This window comes from Ranitomeya variabilis, chromosome 2, assembly GCF_051348905.1.
Source record: "Ranitomeya variabilis isolate aRanVar5 chromosome 2, aRanVar5.hap1, whole genome shotgun sequence".
Classification (NCBI taxonomy): Eukaryota; Metazoa; Chordata; class Amphibia; order Anura; family Dendrobatidae; genus Ranitomeya; species Ranitomeya variabilis.
The window spans coordinates 161,848,184-161,870,070 of NC_135233.1; the positions used below are offsets into that span (position 1 = coordinate 161,848,184).

At 45.1% G+C, this 21,887-nt stretch overlaps 1 protein-coding gene across 1 annotated transcript in view; it reads right to left on the minus strand.

The window, feature by feature from the left end:
- IGF2R (insulin like growth factor 2 receptor) overlaps nt 1-19,789 on the minus strand; it is a 243,002-nt gene extending 223,213 nt beyond the window's left edge. Inside the window, exon 1 of the mRNA XM_077283114.1 lies at nt 19,596-19,789. Within this exon, the coding sequence (XP_077139229.1) occupies nt 19,596-19,690 (95 nt within the window). The 5' untranslated portion in view covers nt 19,691-19,789. The remainder of the gene's footprint in view (nt 1-19,595) is intronic.
- Between the last annotated feature and the right edge of the window lie 2,098 nt (nt 19,790-21,887).

Below are 21,887 nucleotides of genomic sequence, written 5' to 3' on the forward strand. Positions count from 1 at the left end.
GAGTAGGCAAGACATATCGCTTCTCTAATCCACCTAGCGATAGAGCTCTTCGTGACACTGGAACCTTTTTTCCGATTCTGGAAAGAAATAAACAGAGCCCTACTCTGTCTCCAGCTTTGTGTCCTATCCAGGTATTCTAATATTGTCCTCTTTACGTCTAGGGTATGATATTTTTTCTCCTCATCTGAACCCGGATTTTCATAGAAAGATGGTAAATAAATCTCCTGACTTCTATGAAATTTAGTTGCCACTTTTGGCAAGTATGCAGGATCAGGTTTTAAGACAATCTTATCTTGGAGAATTATCAAGTAAGGAGGATCTACTGACAAAGCATGTATATCACTGACCCTCCTGGCAGATGTTAACGCTAAGAGTAGGGCTGTTTTCAATGTTAGATTTTTAATCGAAATAGATTCTAATGGTTCAAAGGGGGGTTCAGTCAACGCCTCAAGCACCAAGTTGAGGTCCCAAGGAGGTACCCTGGCAATATGGATTGGGTTAGAACGCTGACATGCTTTAATAAATCTAGCAACCCATCTATTACCAGCTATGTCACTGTTGTACAGAGCTCCTAAGGCTGATACATGAACCCTTAGAGTGTTGACCGCTAGACCCAACTCCCAGCCCTTCTGAAGGAATTCTAAAATGGCTGAGATTGGAGCATTATTTCCCAATGGTTTCTGGTAGAACATAAGGAATCTTTCCCAAATCTTTGAATAGATTTTTGTTGTAACCTCCTTCCTGCTTTTCAATAAGGTAGTTACTAAAGCTTCGGAGAACCCCCTCTCCTTCAGAAGCTCCCTCTCAAGTTCCACGCTGTTAAGTGAAGAGTCTCCAAATCTGGATGACGGAATGGACCTTGAGAGAGGAGATCCGGAACCACTGGTAACACCCAGGGATCGGTGACAGACATTGCTTTGAGGAGAGAAAACCAAGGCCTCCTGGGCCAGAAGGGGGCGATTAAGATTATTCTGGCTCCTTCCTCCCGGATCTTCCTGAGAACTATCGGAATTAGACACATAGGAGGGAATGCATACGCTAGTCGGAAGTTCCAACGGACACGAAGGGAGTCTACTATGAGAGGTTGGTCTGCCCTGTGTAAGGATGCGAACCTCCTGGTCTTCTTGTTCTCCCTCGTAGCAAACAGATCTATTGTCGGTAATCCCCACAGATTGACTATCTGATTGAATACGTGCTGGTCTAGGGACCACTCTCCCTGATGAAGGGAATGGCGACTGAGGTAGTCTGCTTCTATATTGAGTTTCCCTTCTATGTGAACCGCTGTCAGAGATTGTAAGTGATCCTCGGCCAGAGACAATATCTGTGCTGCAGTGGTCATTAAGGAACGTGACCTTGTCCCTTCCTGATGATTGATGTAGGACACCACAGTCATATTGTCTGACTGTATTTGAACGTGCGAACTCTTCAGGGAAGGTAGCAGAGCCTGGTTGACTGCTGTCAGCTCTCTTAGGTTTGAGGAGTTCTGGGACTCTAGACTTGACCAACGCCCCTGGGTTAGAATGTCTCCCATATGGGCTCCCCAACCGAACGGACTGGCATCTGTCGTGACCACGTTGTCCGGGGTGATGGTCCAGAGGACTCCTTTTGACAAATTTACTGGATTGAGCCACCATCTGAGATCGTGAAGAGTGGCAGGCGATATACTGAACTTCCTGCTTAGAGCTCCCTGAAGATCTTTCTCTGCTTGAAGCACCTCGTACTGAAGCATTCGGGTGTGAGATTGAGCCCATCTCACCGCCGATATGCATGCCGTCAAAGAACCTAGAAGAGACATTGCGTCTCTTAAACTTAAGTTTGGAGCTTTCCTTACGGCCCTGATCTTCTGAATGATCCTTTGTTTCTTTTCTTCTGGTAGGAAGGATGACTGATTTTCTGAGTCTAAGAGAACTCCTAAGAATGCTTGATGTCTTGTGGGTTCTAGTCTTGACTTTTTCCAGTTGATTATCCACCCGAGACCCTGTAGGGATGATATTATGGCATTTACCCTAGATGTACACTGAGCGATAGAATTTCCAATTATTAAAAAATCGTCTAGATAGGGCACCACCAGGGTTTCTCTTTCCCTGACATGGGCCATTGCTTCTGACACAACCTTTGTAAAAATTCTAGGAGCCATGGATAGGCCAAAGGGCATTGCTAAGAACTGGAAATGCTTAATCTGATGGTTTACCCATACAGCCATCCTGAGGAATTGCCGATTTTCCCGGTGAACTGGAAGATGGTAATACGCATCTTTTAGATCCAACACTGACATGTAGCACCTAGGAAACAAAAGCTTAGTTGTTGATCTGATGGATTCCATCTTAAAGGCGCGGTACTGAAGATATTCATTCAATCTGCGTAAATTTATAATAGTCCTAAAGGACCCATCAGGCTTAGAGATTAAGAACAGTGGAGAATAAAAGCCAGTCTTCTCCTGATCTCTTGGTACTTCTTCAATAACTCGTTTTGTCAGTAATTGTTGAATCTCTAACTCTAAGGCCTGTTGTTGGGCCGGAGTATCCAGTGATGTTACAATAAAACGATTTGGGGGAGTTTTCAAAAATTCTAATTTTAAACCTGCCCCGACTACCCCCATTATCCAGGCACTAGATGTTATCTTCTGCCATTCTGCTGAGAAGAACTTTAATCTTCCACCTACTGGCAGACCTGCTTTATCTGCGTCTCCGTCTTGAGAAAGATGAAGGGTTTTTATAGTATCCACCTTTCTTTTTCTGATCCGACGACTCCCAGTCGCGATTATATCCCTGCTGGTCTGACTGGAACTTCCTGAAGGGCATGCGTCTCCGGAAGGCGTTCCTAAAAGTGGGATTAAATGCTTTAGGAAATCCCTTCTTTCTATCTTCTGCCTTTGCAAGTATGTCATCCAGCACCGGGCCGAACAGGTACTCACCCCTACACGGAATAGAGCACAACTTGGCTTTTGCCTGGGCATCTCCCTTCCAAGTCTTTAGCCAAAGCGCCCGTCGGGCTGCGTTTGAGAGTCCCGCCGATCTTGCAGCTAATTTCAGGGAGTCAATTGAGGCATCTGCTAGATAAGCCGCTCCTTCTCTGACCTGAGACAGGGAATTTAGTAACTTATCCCTAGGTGTTTTGGCTTTAAGCTGCTCTTCCAGCTGCGTCACCCAGACCATGATTGATCTTGCCGTACAGGTGCCTGCGATCGCAGGTTTAAAGGCTCCTGATGATGCTTCCCACACTTTCTTAAGGAGCATGTCCGCCTTTCTGTCTGAGGGATCCTTAAGGAGTCCTACATCCTCTAATGGTAGTGAGGCAGTTTTTGAAGTAGAGGCTACTGCCGCATCCACTTTCGGGATCTTCACCCACTGAGATAAGGTGTCATCCTCAAAGGGGTACCTTCTTTTTGCGGCCGAAGGTAAGAACCCCTTATCCAGTTTGTCCCATTCTCGTCTGACCAGATCTTTAATGGTCTCAACTACGGGAAAAGCTCTACGATTCCTCTGGTTCAGTCCTGCAAACATGATTTCCTGGGTGGTTTTTGGCTCTTTGCTCTCTGCCACCCCCATCGTTGTACGGACTGCTTTAATTAAAGTGTCCATATTTTCCATGGAGAAACAAGGCCTTCCTTCCTCATCCGAGGAGGCCGATGATGAAGTGTCCGAGCACTCGCCCTCTTGCAATGAAGGGCTGGAATCGGATATCACCTCCATGCTACTTTTCTCATGCCGCTTGGTTCTAAGGGATGATTTTATTTCCTCCCTAATTACTTCCCTTAAATCTGATACACGAAGGGGAGCTTCTTCCTCTAACGTGCGGCATATACACAACTGACATAACTTTTTTAGATAGGTGTCAGGTAGTGGCTCCGTGCATAACGCACACTGCTTATGTTTAGACTTTGAGGTCTTTTTTCCCTATAAGAAAACATAGTACAGGGGACAATCTGTATCAGTCAATGGTTCAAATATAAAACTCACCACTGCTGATGAAACAATAAAGTACCGGTTTTTGAGGGGGTGAGGTACGACGTGACGTGCCAGGGTCCTGCTGCCCGCGTGCCACATCTCCAGTGTGAGATCTGCTGTTGCTCCTCTGCTCACCTAACGGTCGGTGTTCGGCGTCTCCTGTAGAAGACATGCTGCCGCACACTACTCACCAAGCGCTGCCTTCTTTTCAAAGGTCCCGCGCTCTTCCTCCCGGCCTCCTCCGGAAGTCGTTCCTCTACTTCCGGGTCATTAGCGCCGACATCTCTCAGGCGTCCTGCGCGCGTGGTCGACCCGGGGCGGCGCGCCTTCCCCCGGGAACGCCACCACGACCGCTCAGCTCCGAGCCGGTCCTTGCCAGACGAGGGGGGAGGCTGAAAACAGAACCTCCCCCGACGCTGCTTCCAGGCCCCCGACTCTGCCGTTCTCACCCGGACACCGCACAGAGGCTTGGCGGACCTGGGTAAGCTAACTGTAGGCTCCCGCCGTCCGGACAGGAACCCAAACTGGAGGGCGAGGGGAGACCGCCCTTTTTTAACCTGTAGGTTCCTGTCCGGAAGGTGGGCGGATCCCCTCTCTCATTGTGGGTGCTGTCGTGGCGATAGGAAAATTCCAATTTTTTGGGCACTCATCCAATGTGCAGGATTTGCAGGGCAATGTTTTGCACTTGCTGCTTTTGCTTATTAATAGGTGCAGAATAGAAGATGGCTACACAGTCTCCTTACAGTGGTAAAATCTCCTTTAAGTGGCAAGTCAGAGTTTCATTACTTAAAGGAATATAACTACTGATAAAAAATAAATAAAAAGGCAGAAAAACCGAGATGGGCTCACTAGAATTATGTGGTATATACTCAATGCAATATGGGCAAGAAAATTACCGGTAATGACTGGCTGATGTGTTTATGTGCTGGAGAAGATTGAATTCCCGTGCTGCAGAATTTGTGAACATACCCTTTCCTGCGGTGTCATAAATAGCATGCGTTGCCGATGTTGAAATTATTTTTGAAGAGTTTGGTGGTGGCTAAACTATGGAACAATGTTATATACAATTGTATAAAAGTGTTATTTGTCCAGTGTATGTGAGTTATCTGGGCAAGATACTGTCTCCTGCTAACTATTGTTTATTACTTACATACAAGACACCCCAAATCATTATCCACTATGGAGCCAGCCAGGGTACTATGGCACTGCAATGATCACTGGTACCACACACACACAACAAAATTTAAATGTGACCTTTCTCCGTGTAACTTGCTGCAAATACAAAATGTCAATATGCTGTAAGGATAAAATAACTCAGACTAATATCAAATGGTTTTGTGCAAAACAATGTGTGTAAAAGCGGGGAGAAGGTACGACAATTGCAATGATGACAGCATTGAAAAGCAGACGATGGCTGCTGCAAGAAACGTGAACAGATGTGGATGGAAAGTGGAAGTTATGATCTAACGACAGGATGTGGACAGCAGATAAAGCCAAAGACAGGCTCCTTTCTACATAACCTAATCACAGATTGAGAAATGCAGTGTAACATTACTCTACCCATCAGCTACAAAGCCCTATAAAAGGGAACAAGGGTGAGGAGACAAAAGCCAGGCAGGCGTGGATAGGATTATCAATCATCAAAAGGGGAAAAGGATATTAAAGAACTACAGCACGCTGAAGGGGAGCACGTACAATAGAAAACAATCATTACAACATCTTCATGTTACTGCTAACTCATAGCTCAATGTTGGCTATTGACATTGGGTATATGGCCACATAAAGCAGCCAGCCAGCAGAATTCTACCTCTTTTTCATGTATTACTTTTATTTGCTTACTGTAAGATATCTATTGTTTGTATTCTAGATTAATGGCCATAATGTGAATGTGCAATCAGACATTGTGCTTTTACTGACAGGTTCGCTGGCCCGTGATTTCAGTTTTGCTTTAGTTTCTTATGCTTGGTACATTTGGGGGGGAAGGGGCTAACTCCAGTTTGGACTGTGTACCTTGTCCATTTGCGTTTTGCGCCTGTGGAAAACTAGTCAGGTCCAGGTCCTGCTTTGTCCCTTGCCAAGTTTTAAACCTGCTGACACATAGCGAAGGGAGTTACGGACCACCCTTAGGGTACACCTTGTCGCGTTGAGATGACTTTTACGCTCTTTTGATCAAAATAGTGTTAAAGTACCCTGTGTTTTTTATAAGTATTACTCGTATTTTTTCCTGCACCTTATCTATTGATAAACACTGATAATACCACTGATCAGTAATAAAGGAAATAGACCGGGAAGGGAAATGAGGCTTTACTGAATGTTACCAATAATTAAAACAACAAAGATTACATAAAAAAGTAGATTTTTTTTGAAGATGCAATAGTTGAAATCCACTGAAAATCAGGAAAAATTTGGACCAGGTCATGGTTATGAAAATCCCTCATATTCGTGCAGATTCTTTGCTCTGGGAGTAATTAGAGTTACGTAAAACCTTATTCACATGTGCTACCTCGTAGTTCACTTAGATCCTGAAGTATCCAACCCTGTACAAAAGGTGAGAGAACGTGTACTAGGATACAATCTTTTATCATTAAAATAGAAATGGACCCTCATTCAGGGATCATTGGGATTATTTGTATATATTTTTACTGGGTTGCCCAATTATAAAGACTAAAATGAAAAATAGTTTACAATGCACTAATAACCACCATTATGAAACATACGGTACGGTTCATACGCAGATTGTGCTCACCTCCACTTTCCTGGCAGAACATTTTTTTCTATGGTACTGAATGAAGCACAAATAGATCAAATTCCAACTGATGCAAACACTCAAGATTTATAGGGGTCATCCTTATTTTTCAAGACTTTTGCAAATCACCCTGGCACGCTGGATATCAGCTTCTGACCAATGACAACCCATTATTGGCTAATTAGCACTTGGGAGCTTATCACAATTTTCTTGTTTTTGGTTATCAATAGGTTCTCAATGGGATTGAGCGCTGAGGAGTTTCATGGCCAATGAGCCAATATTTCAATGTTTTGTTCACCGAGCTACTTAACATATTTTTCAGATTATAAAACATACTTTTTCACCAAAATGTTGGGGGAAAGTGGGGGAGAGCATCTTATAACCCGAAAGTAGCTTACTGACTGCGGTGGAGCAGGGTCCCAGGGTCGCTGCTGCAGGAAGCTTGTGGCAGCGGCAGGAGTGGGGCGATGCTGTAGGTCCCAGCTTGGTAGGAGGGGGGTGTTCGACAGTGCAGGGGCTATGCCGACATTTTGTGAATGCCCGGAGCCCCCTCACTTTCGACTGTGGGAAAATGGCAGCTGGAGGCGGCGCATGTGCAGACTGAGGTCTCTGCACTGAGATTTCCTCTTCAGAAATATCTATTGCACATGTGCTGCCTACGGTGGCCATTTTTTCCAGAATCCACAACATTGAAGCATAATCGAAAGTCTGGGGACTCCATACTTTCACAAAATGTCGGTGGAGCCCCCACACACACACACCACCTCATACCAGCCTGGGGCCTGCAGCAATGCCCCACTTCTACCTCTGCCGAATACCACCTCCTATCAGCCAGGGGCCCCCAGCATCTCTTCACTCCTACCTCTGCCAAACACCACCTCCTACCAGCCAGTGGCCCGCAGCACCTCCCATCTCCTACCTCCGCCGAACACCACCTCCTGCCAGCCTGGGGCCCGCAGCATCTCCCAACTCCTACCTCCGCCGAACACTACCTCCTTCCAGCCAGAGGCCCCCAGCATCTTCTAACTCCTACCTCTGCCAAACACTACCTCCTACCAGCCAGGGACCCGCATGGCCCCAGTCCTACCTCCGCCAAAGACCACCTCCTACCAGCCTGGGGGCCACAGCATTTTCTGCCTCTGCCAGCTTCCTGCAGCAGTGACCATGCTACCCGAGACCCGCTCAATGTCCCCAGGTAAGCTATTCTAAAAGCTGATTATTATGCATACCACCTTTTTATTAAAAAAAAAAAAATCATCCCTAAGTTTGAGAAGAGTCTTAAAATCTGCAAACGACAGTTTATCACTTTTTCATTGTGACATGATGCACCATCATGCTGGGAAAAAAAAAAAAAAAAAAAAGCATAGCTCACCACCAAATTGCTCCTGGAAAAAATGTTGTCATGTCGGACGCTGTTCACACTAGGGCGTCCGACAGACAGCGGTAGTTCCTCATTCGTCCACTATATGCTCAGTGGCGCCGGCTAGATTGATCCAGATTGTCCGGGGTTAATCTGGCTGGTACTCGGGTTGGAGGCTTAGTCACGCCCATTGCGTTTAAATAGTTTTGCTGGGCTTTGGGCGTTGCCAATTATAGCTTGTGTCTTGTGCCTGGTGATCTCGGTCTGGAGTGGTGGTCTAGGAGAGGAAATATCGTATCTGGTGGTGTATTATCCTTCGTTATATTTCTCCTTCCTATATTTGTATTGTTTTGCCCTGTGCACATTATAGTGTTTTCCTGTGTGTCTGCGGCGTGGAGCGTTTTTTAGTTTTCCCTGTCTGTGCTTTCTGTAGGGGTTGGTGAGAGGTCTTATCACTGGGTGGCGGGTGGAGGTTTCAGCTTGGTACTGAAACAGGAGTCAGGGTCAGGCCTGGCGGCCCAGACATGCACACCATCAGTGTAAACTCTGGGAGATGGACAGACAGGGTTTCCCTAGTTTGAGGGATATTGCAGGGGCCCGGGTAATCAGCTGTAGTCTACCCAGTACCCCCGTGACAAATTTAGATACTATTCCTTATTCATTCCCTTGGATGGTCTCAGGATGCTTTGCTGCTGGCATGACATAGGCTTTTGTAGGTTGGCCTGTTGTCAAGCTGGGTAGCAAAGAAGCCTCGTCTCTCCAAGAAAAAAAAAAAAAGTAAAGGCAGACTGACATTCTGCAGAAAGTACAGGGATTGGACTGCAGAGGACCGTGGTCAAGTTATTTTCTATGATGAATCCCTCTACAGACTGTTAGGGACATCTGGAAGAAAGATTGCCCAGAGAAGAAAAGGTGAGCACTGCTATGAATCCAGTAAAGCATCCTGAGACCATTCATGTGTGTGGTTCCTTTTCATCCATGAAGTGGGCTCGCTCACAGTTCTGCCTAATAACACCGCCATGAAAAAGAATGGGATGAAAACATCCTCCAAAAGAATCTTCTCACAAACATCCAGGAGCAATTTGGTGATAATTTTCCCTGCATGATGGAGCGCCATGTGACAAGGCACAAAGTGATAACCAAGTGGCTTTGTGAACATAACACTGAAATTTTGGGTCCATGGTCAGAAAAATACCCATTGAGAACCTACGGACAACCTTCAGAAAGTGAATGGACAAACAAAAACACATTGTTGTAGACTCCAAGAACTGATTAGGCAAGAACAGGTTGCCAGCCAGGATTTGGCCCAGAAGCCGATATCCAGTATGCCAGGGTACATTGCAGAATTCTTAAAATATAAGGGTCAATGCTATATTCAGTCTTTACATTAACTTGATGCATTTATCAATAAAAGGGTAAAAACTTATGAAATGCTGATATCTGACTGATTCTGAAAACTGAAGTACAATTATGTCCAAGATTACTGAAGCAGCAAACTTTGCAAAAAAACAAAATTTGTGTAAATAGCAAAAATGTTGTCCTCGGCGGTAGGTTTTTATCAGAAATAAGATCATGTGACATCAAAGGAAAATTTTGTTCGTCTATGGGATTTTGCCTACAGAACATGGTGAGAAGAACCCAAGATAGACATACAGCAGGTCAATCTATAGGCATTATGGGAGAGAAAAACGATAACCATAATCTTATAATCTATGTGCTCACCTCCTACTACGTAACATTTTCAATCTAAGAAGTTCGATTTAACATTCAACCTTATGAAGTTTATTAGTAGTCTTAGGAAAATAGCAAAGATGTCACTGTACTAATGGCTGAACTTCTGTTGGATAAATTCATCTTACCAGCAACATCTGACAAATAGGCAGGAAGCCACAATTACCAAGAGAAAGGTCAATAGGAAACTAGAATTATTGTATGCATTTGTTTCTTTTCACCAGAGCACCGTGTTAATCACTTCAGGACCAGGCCATATTTTCCTTTACAGTTATATGAAAAAGCTTGGGCACCCCTATTAATCTTAAGCTTAATGTTTTATAAAAATTGTTTTTTTTTGCAACACCCATTTCAGTTTCATATATCTAATAACTGTTGGACACAGTAATGTTTCTGCCTTGAAATGAGGTTTATTGTACTAACAGAAAATGTGCAATCTGCATTCAAACAAAATTTGACAGGTGCTTAAGTATGGGCACCTCACCCGAAAAGTGACATTAATATTTAGTAGATCCTCCTTTTGCAAAAATAACAGCCTCTAGTCGCTTCCTGTAGCTTTTAATGAGTTCCTGGATTCTGGATGAAGGTATTTTTGACCATTCCTCTTTACAAAACAATTCCAGTTCAGTTAAGTGTGATGGTCGCCGAGCATGGACAGCCCTCTTCAAATGATCCCACAGATGTTCAATGATATTCAGGTCTGGGGACTGGGATGGCCATTCCAGAACAGTGTAATTGTTCCTCTGCATGAATGCCTGAGTAGATTTGGAGCGGTGTTTTGGATCATTGTCTTGCTGAAAGATCCATCCCCTGCATAACTTCAACTTTGTCACTGATTCATGAACATTATTGTCAAGAATCTGCTGATACTGAGCGGAATCCATGCGTCCCTCAACTTTAACAAGATTCCCGGTGCCGGCATTGGCCACACAGCTTCAAAGCATGATGGAACCTCCACCAAATTTTACTGTGGGTAGCAAGTGTTTTTCTTGGAATGCTGTGTTTTTTTGGCCGCCATGGATAACGCCTTTTTGTATGACCAAACAACTCAATCTTGGTTTCATCAGTCCACAGGACCTTCTTCCAAAAAGAAATTGGCTTCTCCAAATGTGCTTTTGCATACCTCAGACGACTCTGTTTGTGGACTGCTTGCAGAAACGGCTTCTTTCGCATCACTCTCCCATACAGCTTCTCCTTGTGCAAAGTGCGTTGTATAGTTGACCGATGCACAGTGACACCATCTGCAGCAAGTTGATGCTGCCGCTCTCTGGAGGTGGTCTGAGGATTGTCCTTGACTGATCTCACCATTCTTCTTTGCCTTTCTGATGTTTTTCTTGGCCTGCCACTTCTGGCCTTAACAACAACTGTACCTGTGTTCTTCCATTTCCTTACTATGTTCCTCACAGTGGAAATTGACAGGTTAAATCTCTGAGACAGCTTTTTGTATCCTTCCCCTGAACAACTATGTTGAATAATCTTTGTTTTCAGATCATTTGACAGTTGTTTTGAGGAGCCCATGATGCCACTCTTCAGAGGAGATTCAAACAGGAGAACAACTTGCAAGTGGCCACTTTAAGTAGCTTTTCTCATGATTGCATACGCCTGGCTATGAAGTTCAAAGCTCAATGACTTTACAAAACCAAAAAAAGTGCTTTAGTAAGTCAGTAAAAAGTAGGTAGGAGTATTTAAAACAAGAAAATGATAAGGGTGCCCATACTTATGCACCTGTCAAATTTTGTTTGAATGCAGATTGCACATTTTCTGTTAGTACAATAAACCTCATTTCAAGGCAGAAACATTACTGTGTCCAACAGTTATTAGATATATGAAACTGAAATAGCTGTTGCAAAAAAAACTATTTTTTAATAAAACATTAAGCTTAAGATTAATAGGGGTGCCCAAACTTTTTCATATAACTGTATATGACTTTTTTTTTCAAGCATATACTTTTAACTGCTCTCAAAGATTACAGAATAATAGGACCTTAAAAAAAAAAAATCACATTGTGTTCCACTTTCTGCAGAAATTTGTATACATTGGAGATTTTTTCGTTTTAGCTTACACAAGCCAGGCTAGAAACAGTAATTTGGACTTGCACAATTTTTTTTGTTTACGTCTTCATGTATTTTACGTACTGTGCCCTTCATAAGGTCTTAAAAGACGTTTGAGGGGTGAAAGTAGGAAATTTAACATTAAAACATCTTTATTAGCAATCTTCTCTGTGACTGGGGCTCGCCCCAGTTAAAGAGGAAGGTCAGCCTCCTGCCTGCATAACAGAGTCCACACCTAGGACCATGACAGGACTTCCTAATCTGTATAGACCGCGCTTACTCAGCACTATATAGAGCGATCAGAAAGGCAAACATGACAATCCTGTCTTCCCTGTGATAGGTGACTACTCTGTCCTCACACAATTTTCTGCACGCTGTTTACCTCTGCAGTGACATTTTAGTACAACCGTGCAGGGGGAAGTGAGAACTGGTTGGATATTTAAAGTCTATGGACGGTCCTTTTGTAGATAAAAGTATTGTCCACTACTAGGACAAACCCTTCTTAAAGAGAGTTGGCACGGGAGGGGAGGAGGGGGGTGTATAAGCTTTATTAGTGTATCGAGGGCTGAATATTTAGCTTAGAAGGGGTTGTCCTAGCAGTGGACAGCCCCTTTAAAAAAGACCTGTCACAAGTTCAAAAATGGCAAGTTTGTGCTGCCGATTTGTTTCTGCTGTCCCCCATGTGGCTCTAGAGATAAGGACTTTTTTAGTGTTAAAGTGTTAAATTTGGTGGTCTTTGCAATGGGGGGAATGGTTCACAGCGTAATAATCCAAAGCAGCATAAAGACACGCTCACAGATAATTCAGTGAGAACCCCCACCCCCATGGCAAAGATCATAAACAGAAGCACAAAATAAAAAGGTGCATATCTCTGGAACGAAGTGGCGGACTTAAAAATAAATAAAATATTGGAATACTCAGGAAAGCAGCCACAATATACTAGAAAAACTGGTCTTTCAACCGAGTGACAGGTCTACCTTTAGGCCAAGTTCCCACAATGAGTATTTGGTGCAATTTTGATGTTGGAGATTTTCTGCATCAATTCATTAAATTGGGTTATTTGCATTTTTCATTGTGTTTGAATGTCGGGTTTTTACCTTCACTTATCACATTTTTCAGCTGCATTTTTTGTGTCTCTTTGGGGGTGTCATTTTAAATAAAACTAGTGCTAATAAAATTGCTTTGTTTTGATAAAACCTTACTGACGGTATGACTTGTATCGGTTTAAAACTTAATAAAATAATAGTTAAAAAAAAACTTTGGTGAAGTATTAATGTGTGGAAAACATGATTTTTCTTGCTGCAGCAACTAAAAAGCCATAAGCGTTTTTATCTTAACCTAAAAATTGTCCTCATTTTATTCAAGGGGAAAATAAAACGCATATTTACCATATGGGGGACTGATGTGTTGTGGATTTTAAAAACGCGTCACAGCTCAGTCTGAGATTCCTTTAAATCCCATACACTTTGCTGGAATATGGAAGTGAGAAGAGGCTGAAATCCCGGGATGATCTGAGTAGTGAGTAGCACGAAGCCATGCACCGCGCCACAGCTGCTCCTCAGGGGGCACCGCTCAGCCACATGAGACCTGACTCACTCAATGACTTGGGTGCATGGCCAGTAACTGGGAACGGGCCTTCCTAGGAAAGCTGCCAGTCTAAGCGTGTGACAATCACTGGACAAATGAGCAAAAAGCTTCGTAAGGGTCTGTGCATATGACATTTTCCCCAGAGTGTGAACCAAAGTTTTCAAATGGAAACTGCTTTAGGAAACCCCAGGTTTTTTTCCCCAAAAAAAAAATATTTTTGTGTTTTTCAGTAATTTTTTTTTTTTTGCATATTTTTGGTAATTGTCAGTTAATTTGTTTTTACATGTTTTCTAACATTTTCGAGGCATCTTTTCATTGCCTTTTTTAATGTCTTTTCAATAAGGCCGGGATCACACACAGCGAGATACGGCAGAGTCTCGCAGGCTAAAACCAAGCTCTGGCGCCGGCACTCCAGAGTGGAGCGTGCGGCCGCATAGCAATACATGGAGCTGCACGCTCCGCTCCGGAGTGCCGGTGCCAGAGCTTGGTTTTAGCCTGCGAGACTCTGCCGTATCTCGCTGTAGTGTGACTCCGGCCTAGCAGAAAGCACTTACAGTTTTTCATGGAAAAAGTCTGGAAAAATTCTCAAAGACGAATGGGTGTTTTCCAGGCCTCTTCCCATTGACATTTATTGTAAAATCTACAGTTGCTTCAGAGAGCAAAATGTCTGAATAGTTGTCAGGTCACTTCTTCTACCACGTGATATCATAGGAAACCTGAAGTTGTTAAGACGCGCTCAAAGTACTGAACAGCAAGTCGTTTTTACATGCATGTCTCTACTCTTTTGACCCTTAAAGGGAATCTGTCAGCAGGTTTTTGCTATGGAATCTAACCGCACTATAATGTAGAGATAGAGATCCTGATTCCAGTGATGTGTCACTTACTGGGCTGCTTGGTGCAGTTTTTATAGAATCCCTGTTTCATCTGTTGTAGATCTAAGACTAATAGCTAAGGCTACTTTCACACTAGCGTTTTTTGCATACGTCGCAATGCGTCGTTTCGGCGAAAAACGCATCCTGCAAAGTTGTCTGCAGGATGCGTTTTTTCCCCATTGACTAACATTAGCGACACATTGCGACGCACTGACACGTCGCAACCGTCGTGCGATGGATGCGTCGTGCTTTGGCGGACCGTCGGCACAAAAAAACGCTACATGTAACTTTTTTTGTGCGACGTGTCCGCTTTTTCCGACCGCGCATGCGCGGCCGGAACTCCGCCCCCACCTCCCCGCACCTCACAATGGGGCGGCGGATGCGCTGGAAAAATGCATCCGCTGCCCCCGTTGTGCGGCGTATACAACGCTAGCGTCGGTAACCTCGGCCCGACGCACTGCGACGGGCCGAGCCCGACGCTAGTGTGAAAGAAGCCTAAGACTGCTGCTCTGAATATAACCCCGCCCCCCACAGCTGTGCTGCATATAGCCCCGCCCCCCACAGCTGTGCTGAATATAACCCCGCCCCCCACAGCTGCGCTGAATATAACCCCCACTCCTGCGCTGAATATAACCCCACCCCTGAACTGAATATAATCCCACCCCCACTGCTGCGCTGAATATAACCCCACCCCTGAACTGAATATAACCACAATCCCACCCCTGTGCTGAATATAACCCCCACTCCTGCGCTGAATATAACCCCCACTCCTGCGCTGAATATAACCCCCACTCCTGCGCTGAATATAACCCCATCCCCACTGCTGCGCTGAATATAACCCCACCCCTGAACTGAATATAACCCCACCCCTGAACTGAATATAACCCCACTCCCACTGCTGCGCTGAATATAACCCCACCCCTGAACTGAATATAACCCCACTCCCACTGCTGCGCTGAATATAACCCCACCCCTGAACTGAATATAACCCCACTCCCACTGCTGCGCTGAATATAACCCCACTCCCACAGCTGCGCCGAATATAACCCTACTCCCACAGCTGCGCTGAATATAACCCCACCCCTGAACTGAATATAACCCCACTCCCACTGCTGCGCTGAATATAACCCCACTCCCACAGCTGCGCCGAATATAACCCTACTCCCACTGCTGCGCTGAATATAACCCCACCCCTGAACTGAATATAACCCCCACTGCTGCGCTGAATATAACCCCACCCCCACTGCTGCGCTGAATGTAAGCCCACCGCTGCACTGAATATAACTCCACCCTCACCGCTGATTGGCAGCTTCCTTAGTACACTGTGAGCTGTCCGCAAGCTGCCAATAAGTGGCAGGGGCAGAGCTACACAGATTAGCCTGGTCACACAGTGATAATGTCTGGCTGATAAAACACTGATTGCATTTAAACCACAACACATCTTAGTAAGTGACACATGCCTAGAATCAGGCTCTCTGTTCTTACTTCATGCTACTCACAGATTAAATAGCAAAAACCTGTTGACAGATTCCCTTTAAGTTAGCGTTTTTTTTACATGGGTTTCAAAGAGATGAGCGCTGATCAATTATAAATATTGAACTGGAGGTCATTTACTGGTTCTTGCCCCATACAGTATTGTTATTACATTATATCCCCTGTTCACATGATGATTTCATGCCGGCATAAACCAGCCAATCATCAATGAGCGAGTGTTTTGATTGTTCATCAGATGATCGCAGGCTTGTTTACGTAAACTAAGTCAGGAAAGAGCGCTCCTGAAAATGCTCGCTCACTATTCAGCTCATTTAAATGTGCTATTATGTATGTCTTACTTATATTACAGTGTGCTGTAGACCCGGAGTGTGATACAGTGCGCTGAGCCATGTATCTAATCCCAGCGCAAGGTACAATCCGAGGAACGTGAGACAGTGCGCTGAGCATCTAAACCCGGTGCTCGATAGTGCGCTGAGCCATGTATCTAATCCCAGCATGAGATACAAAGTCCCGGAGTGTGATACAGTGCACTGAACCATGTATGTAAGCCCAGCGCCTGATCCAGTGCACCGAGTCGTGTATCTAAGCCCGGCGGTAAATACAATCCAGAGCTAACCCCAGCACAAACGATACAGTGAGTAGCACCATCTGACAGACTCGGTGCCGCCATCTGTTCTCAGTGACCGTCTACGTCAGAGGTGTCAAACTGCATTCCTCGAGGGCCGCCAACAGGTCGTGTTTTCAGGATTTCCTTAGCATTCCACAAGGTGCTGGAATCATTCTGTGCAGGTGATTAAATTATCACCTGTGCACTACAAGGAAATCCTGAAAACATGACCTGTTGGCGGCCCTCGAGGAATGCAGTTTGACACCTCTGGTCTACGTGTCAGTATCACTTCGCAGTCACCAACAAAATGGCTCCGCACTGTGATCCTAAACTTCAACCTTTCTAATTATCATAATTTTACAAAGCCCCCCCGCAGAAGGGGAGGAGACAAGTGATATCACAGACCCTGCCCATTTACTGCAGTCGTAATAGGAGTTCGTTATAAACTAGGATTTCATGGCTAATTTCAGTAGACTAGAGCCTGGCACCCTATGCTAGAGCATCCGATGTGATATGCCAATGACCCTCTGCTCCAGCTCCGCTTCAAGCATGCGCCAAGAGTCAGAGCAACGATCCTCTTACATGAGAGAATCACAGCACGAGTGCAGAGGAGACGGAGAAAGTAATTTCTCCATTACCTGACTTGCCATATATCGGACTGCACTGGGACGACATCTGAGTGCAGTCTGATGTTTCACTTGCACCAGTGGACTTGTATGGGTGTGCGTGAGCTGAGTCTCGCTGCCAATCACAGCATGCTGCCATTAACTCATAATCGGCATTAGAAAATAATCGCAGATCAGAGCTGCCCCATAGAAAAACATTGGGCAGCGTGATATGTGATGTTTTATCGTATAGCACCGTGTTATACAGTAGTGTGACTCCAGCCTTCACATGAAGCTCAGCAAAAGGCTTCAATTACCAAGAACATAGACGTTTGCGAAAACAAAGATGTTCTTAACCACCCACGGCCCCTTCTCAGAGACCCTCACTGACTGGTGGGTGTAAATTCTATCTATGCAACCTATCAGCGCTCCTCGGCTCAGTAACACTACCATTTTCTACTGTTATATTATTTTTGTCCTAAAGAAGTACCCCAACGCCAGAACCTCCCCATCAATTGGTGAAGGTGATATTAGGACCCCCACATAGGTGCCAAGATGCAAGCACTAATCCGGTGTCGTGCACACGGGTATGTGGGGTCAAAGTGTCATAAGCACCTCATCTCAAATGCAGAAATTAGCATAAACGATATTCCACTTTTAAAGGGATTGTCCATTAGTGGATAGCTCCTTAACAGCATAAGCGGAAAAGAATACTTCCCTTCCGAGCCCTCGTCATTCCTTGGATTTCATCCTTACGTCTCCCGCCAGCAATCCTGCGATAAACAATGTTATGGAACCACGGGAGTGATGGAATAGTGAAGGCTGCAGCTAATCAGCGGCCATGTGACATTGCTCCTGCCAGTATAATGGTGGAGGGACGCTGTCAGTCTAGGAGCAAAGTATAGTTTCTTTTATGCTGCACCCTGGGGCTATTCAGAAGGGGTAACGTTGAAGTACAGACAGGAAACCTTTTCAGGGAGAAAAAAAAAAATAAGCCACTGCCATAGAAGTCTGGCATCTGCTTTTTACAGCGAGCTGAGCAGCCCTGGCCAAGAGTCCTATAAATGTGGGAGTACGGTGAAATAGCGGTCCGCAGCCATCTAATGTGTATGGGGGAGTTAGCTCCGCATCCATGCCTGGAAGCACTGTTTAATATAAAGGTGTGTTGCCGGCATAAATATCTATATCACGCCATTATGTACACCTATGTACTGGAAGATTGCCTACAGTCTCCTTAACATTGCTAAGAGGAGCATTTGTACCAGGCTGTGAAATACGTAGGGCAACCTCTGATGCCAACATTGGTGGCACAACATGAAGATAACACTGCAGTTACTGCACATTGCCAAGAGCGGCCCGTGTCCTACTGCCTTACCCCACCCAGCACCTCATGCGCACCACTAGCCTTAGTGCTTCCAATGACTTGGGTCAGGAAACATCAAGTCTAAAAGTTCTGAGAACAAAAAGTCTCCAAGAACTTTCTGTCTTGTGACTAATTGTGACTTATGATTTGACTGTTGAAGAAAAATTGCAGACAATTCTCAGGTTTAAAGAGGAGGCGGCTCACGAATATTTATCACCAATCCTGGAAGTGATAACTGTACGATTGATTGAGGTCTTGAGGAAGGTGTCCTCCGATCCCCATAAGAATGGAGCAGGAGTGGGCAAGCATGACCAATCATCCATAGACACAGGATGGAGCACGGGACCCCCATCCTCAGGGTTGTGGGGTCCTTGCTGAGAAATGACAATAGGTGGGTATATAAATTAGCTGCTGGATAAACGCTTCCTACAGCTGCCAGGTTTCTGTATCCCCTTATAAATGCCGCCTGGGCTTGGCCAAAAAATTGCCAGACACCTACAGAGGCAACTTGTTTCTCGAAGATCAAAAGGTTTGGGGAAATGAAATCTGCACCCTCTGCCGCCATATAGAGGCCTCCATACATCAGATGTTCGGCCATCCTGCCAAACCCCAAGGGCTTGTCCTACAGGCAGGCGTCTATAGCCAGCTCATTATCTCGCCTCAGGGAGTCCGGGGCAGGAGGCCGCCACAACCATCTCTAGATGTCCTCATGGGGTTAGAACAGAAGGAAATGCCCTCGTACCCGAGCTCCGGACTCTGAGGAGGCCAAAAAGGTGTCTCCCCAACAAGATGAGGCCAATACCTAAAGTCATGGTTCCTCCAGTCTCCACGTCCTCCCACTGGGCCATTAATGGAGTAACAGAACAGTAGTATCAGGTAATAAGCGCGGCCCCGTCCTAATGGGTGAGTGCAGTGACCACTGGGATAGTGGGGGAGAGGGGCTATAGGTGGCACCGGGGCGCAGACACTGCCCATCTCCCACCACGGTACCGTTTATGGTGCCGCCTGGAGCATACGATCCCATGTGTCGGGATCAGCTACAACCACCGACTATAGGACACAAGAATCAGGGATGGGGAGAGGTCACACGTTCTGGGCACCTACCCAGACTGCTCAGTCCACAGCATGAGCCCGGGGCGCCTGCACTGTCATGGACTGCACAGGGAGGACAACGCTGCAGAAAGGGGAAGCGGCCCGGCCATCTGTCAGCAGGAGCCACAGGCGGCACTTACCCGCACAGCTCGGCCGGCGGGCCCACAGACTGCCCGGTAACCCCGCAGAGGAGCAGCCACACAGCGGCAAGTCCCGACATTCCCGGAGGGGTCATGCTGCGGCCGAATACAGGACGGAGCCCCGGCGCAGTAGTAGCAGCGGCAGCTTACAGCAGAGTCATGTGATCGTCACCTGACAGCTCCGCCTACTGCCGGCACATGATCTAGAGGCAGCTCCTCAGCGCCCTCTAGGGGGAGATGAGATTAACGTTTCTGCTTTTTCTTTTAGGTCTTTTTTCTACATCTTTTCGTTTCCGTGATTTAAACAAAATCGATTGCAAATGTGTTATTTTTGATGTGGAAATTATCAGAAATCCCTTTTTAGTTTAAACAGATTTTTTTTTACTTGTAGTTGAGAAGTATAAATAATCACTGGCATAAGCAGAAAAAGTGATTAGCGCACCACCCTAGAGAAAAAGTGATGTACTACAGTCAGGCCAAGGGCAGACATCACATTGGTGCAGCTGCAGGTGCCCTTAGGGTATGTGCAGACGATCAGTAATTGCTGCGTTCAATAGACGAGCATGCTGCGTCCCTAGAGCTGCCACTTCTGCATCGCATGGAGCAGGCGTTAAAGGGGTTTTTTAGGCTGTTCACAAATGTCTGCTGCAAAGGAGTATCTAGGCTATCCGGCATCCAGGGCATGAGTTCAGATGGGCCCCCTCACCCAAGCAGACAGGGAGCTCCCTCCCTCTGCGATGCTCCTCGATGTCCCTATTGACAGGAGCATCAGAGGGCTAAATGTCTTGGGTGTTGCTACATGGTGTCAGCACTCACATAGAGCTGACACAGCACCTGATCACAGCGGCGCTCAGTGTGAGCCTGCGCTATCGCGGCGCTGTACATACACTTCTCTTTGTGGGAATACAGCTCACGCAGAGCAGTATATAAACGGAGCATGTCAGGAAGGGGTTAAAAACAGGCAAATGTTTTGCCTCACAAAAACAATCAGCTGTGACCCCCTGCTGTTCTGTCTGTATCCTTTTTTGCTTCCTCCCCTGACCAGGAGCTGTGATATGATCAGACCATGTTCCTGTACGGTAAGACACCGCCATTACACAGTACACAGCAGGGGCACATGTATAAAATTATCTCAGCACAGGAACATTTAACCCCTTCCCGACATGAGCCTTACTAGTACGGCTCTGCGATTGTGCTGTCTCACGCTAGCACCAATCGTTGGACTTTATCCACTCTGATGCCGCAGTCAGTAATGACAGCGACATAGAGGGGCATTGCACAGGGAGGGGACTCCCTGCACGCTTCCTTCAGGACAACGTGATGTGATCACATTGTCCTGATGGCCTCCATGGAGACCACCGGCTCCAAGATGGCTGCAGGGTCCTTCCGGGTCCTGCAGGGAAGGTGACTTGTGAGCAGGCACTGGCATGCCTCCTTCTCTGCAGTGCAGAGCGTCAGATCAGCGATCTGATATAATGCACTGATGTCCCATACTAGGACAATGTAATAAAAAGTAAAAAAATAAATACAATTTACAAAGTGTAAAAATATATTTAAAAAAAAAATCCCTAAATAAATAAAAATAAATAAATATTTTTTCAATAAATACATTTAATCATGTAAATTTAAAAAAAAACAATAAAAGTATACATATTTGGTATCGCCGCATCCGTAATGACCCGACCTATAAAACTGTCCCACTAGTTAACCCATTCAGTGAACACCATAAAAAAAATAAAAACGAGGCAAAAAACAATGCTAAAACATCATACCAGCAAACAAAAAGCGCAAAAAAATGCGATGAAAAAGATGGATGTAAATAAAAATGGTACCGCTGAAAACGTCATCTTGTCCCGCCAAAAAAAAGCCGTCATACTGCTCCATCAGCAGAAAAATAAAAAAGCTATAGTTCTCAGAATAAAGCGATGCAAAAATAATTATTTTTTCTATAAAATAGTTTTTATTGTGTAAAATTAACGATATAAATGAGGTATTGATGTAATCGCACTGACCTAAATACCAAATTTACCACACGAGGAATGGTATTAAAAAAAAAAAAAAAGCAACTCCTGAATTTCTGGTTTTTGTTCATTCTGTCTCCCAAAAATCAGAATAGAAAGCGATCAAAAAATGTCATGTGCCCGAAAATGGTACCAATAAAAATGTCAGGTTGTCCCGCAAAAAAACAAGCCATCACATGATTCTGTCTGCGAAAATATGAAAAAAATTATAGATCTCAAAATATGGTGATGCAAAAACTAGTTTTCGTAATAAAAAGTGTTAAACATAAAA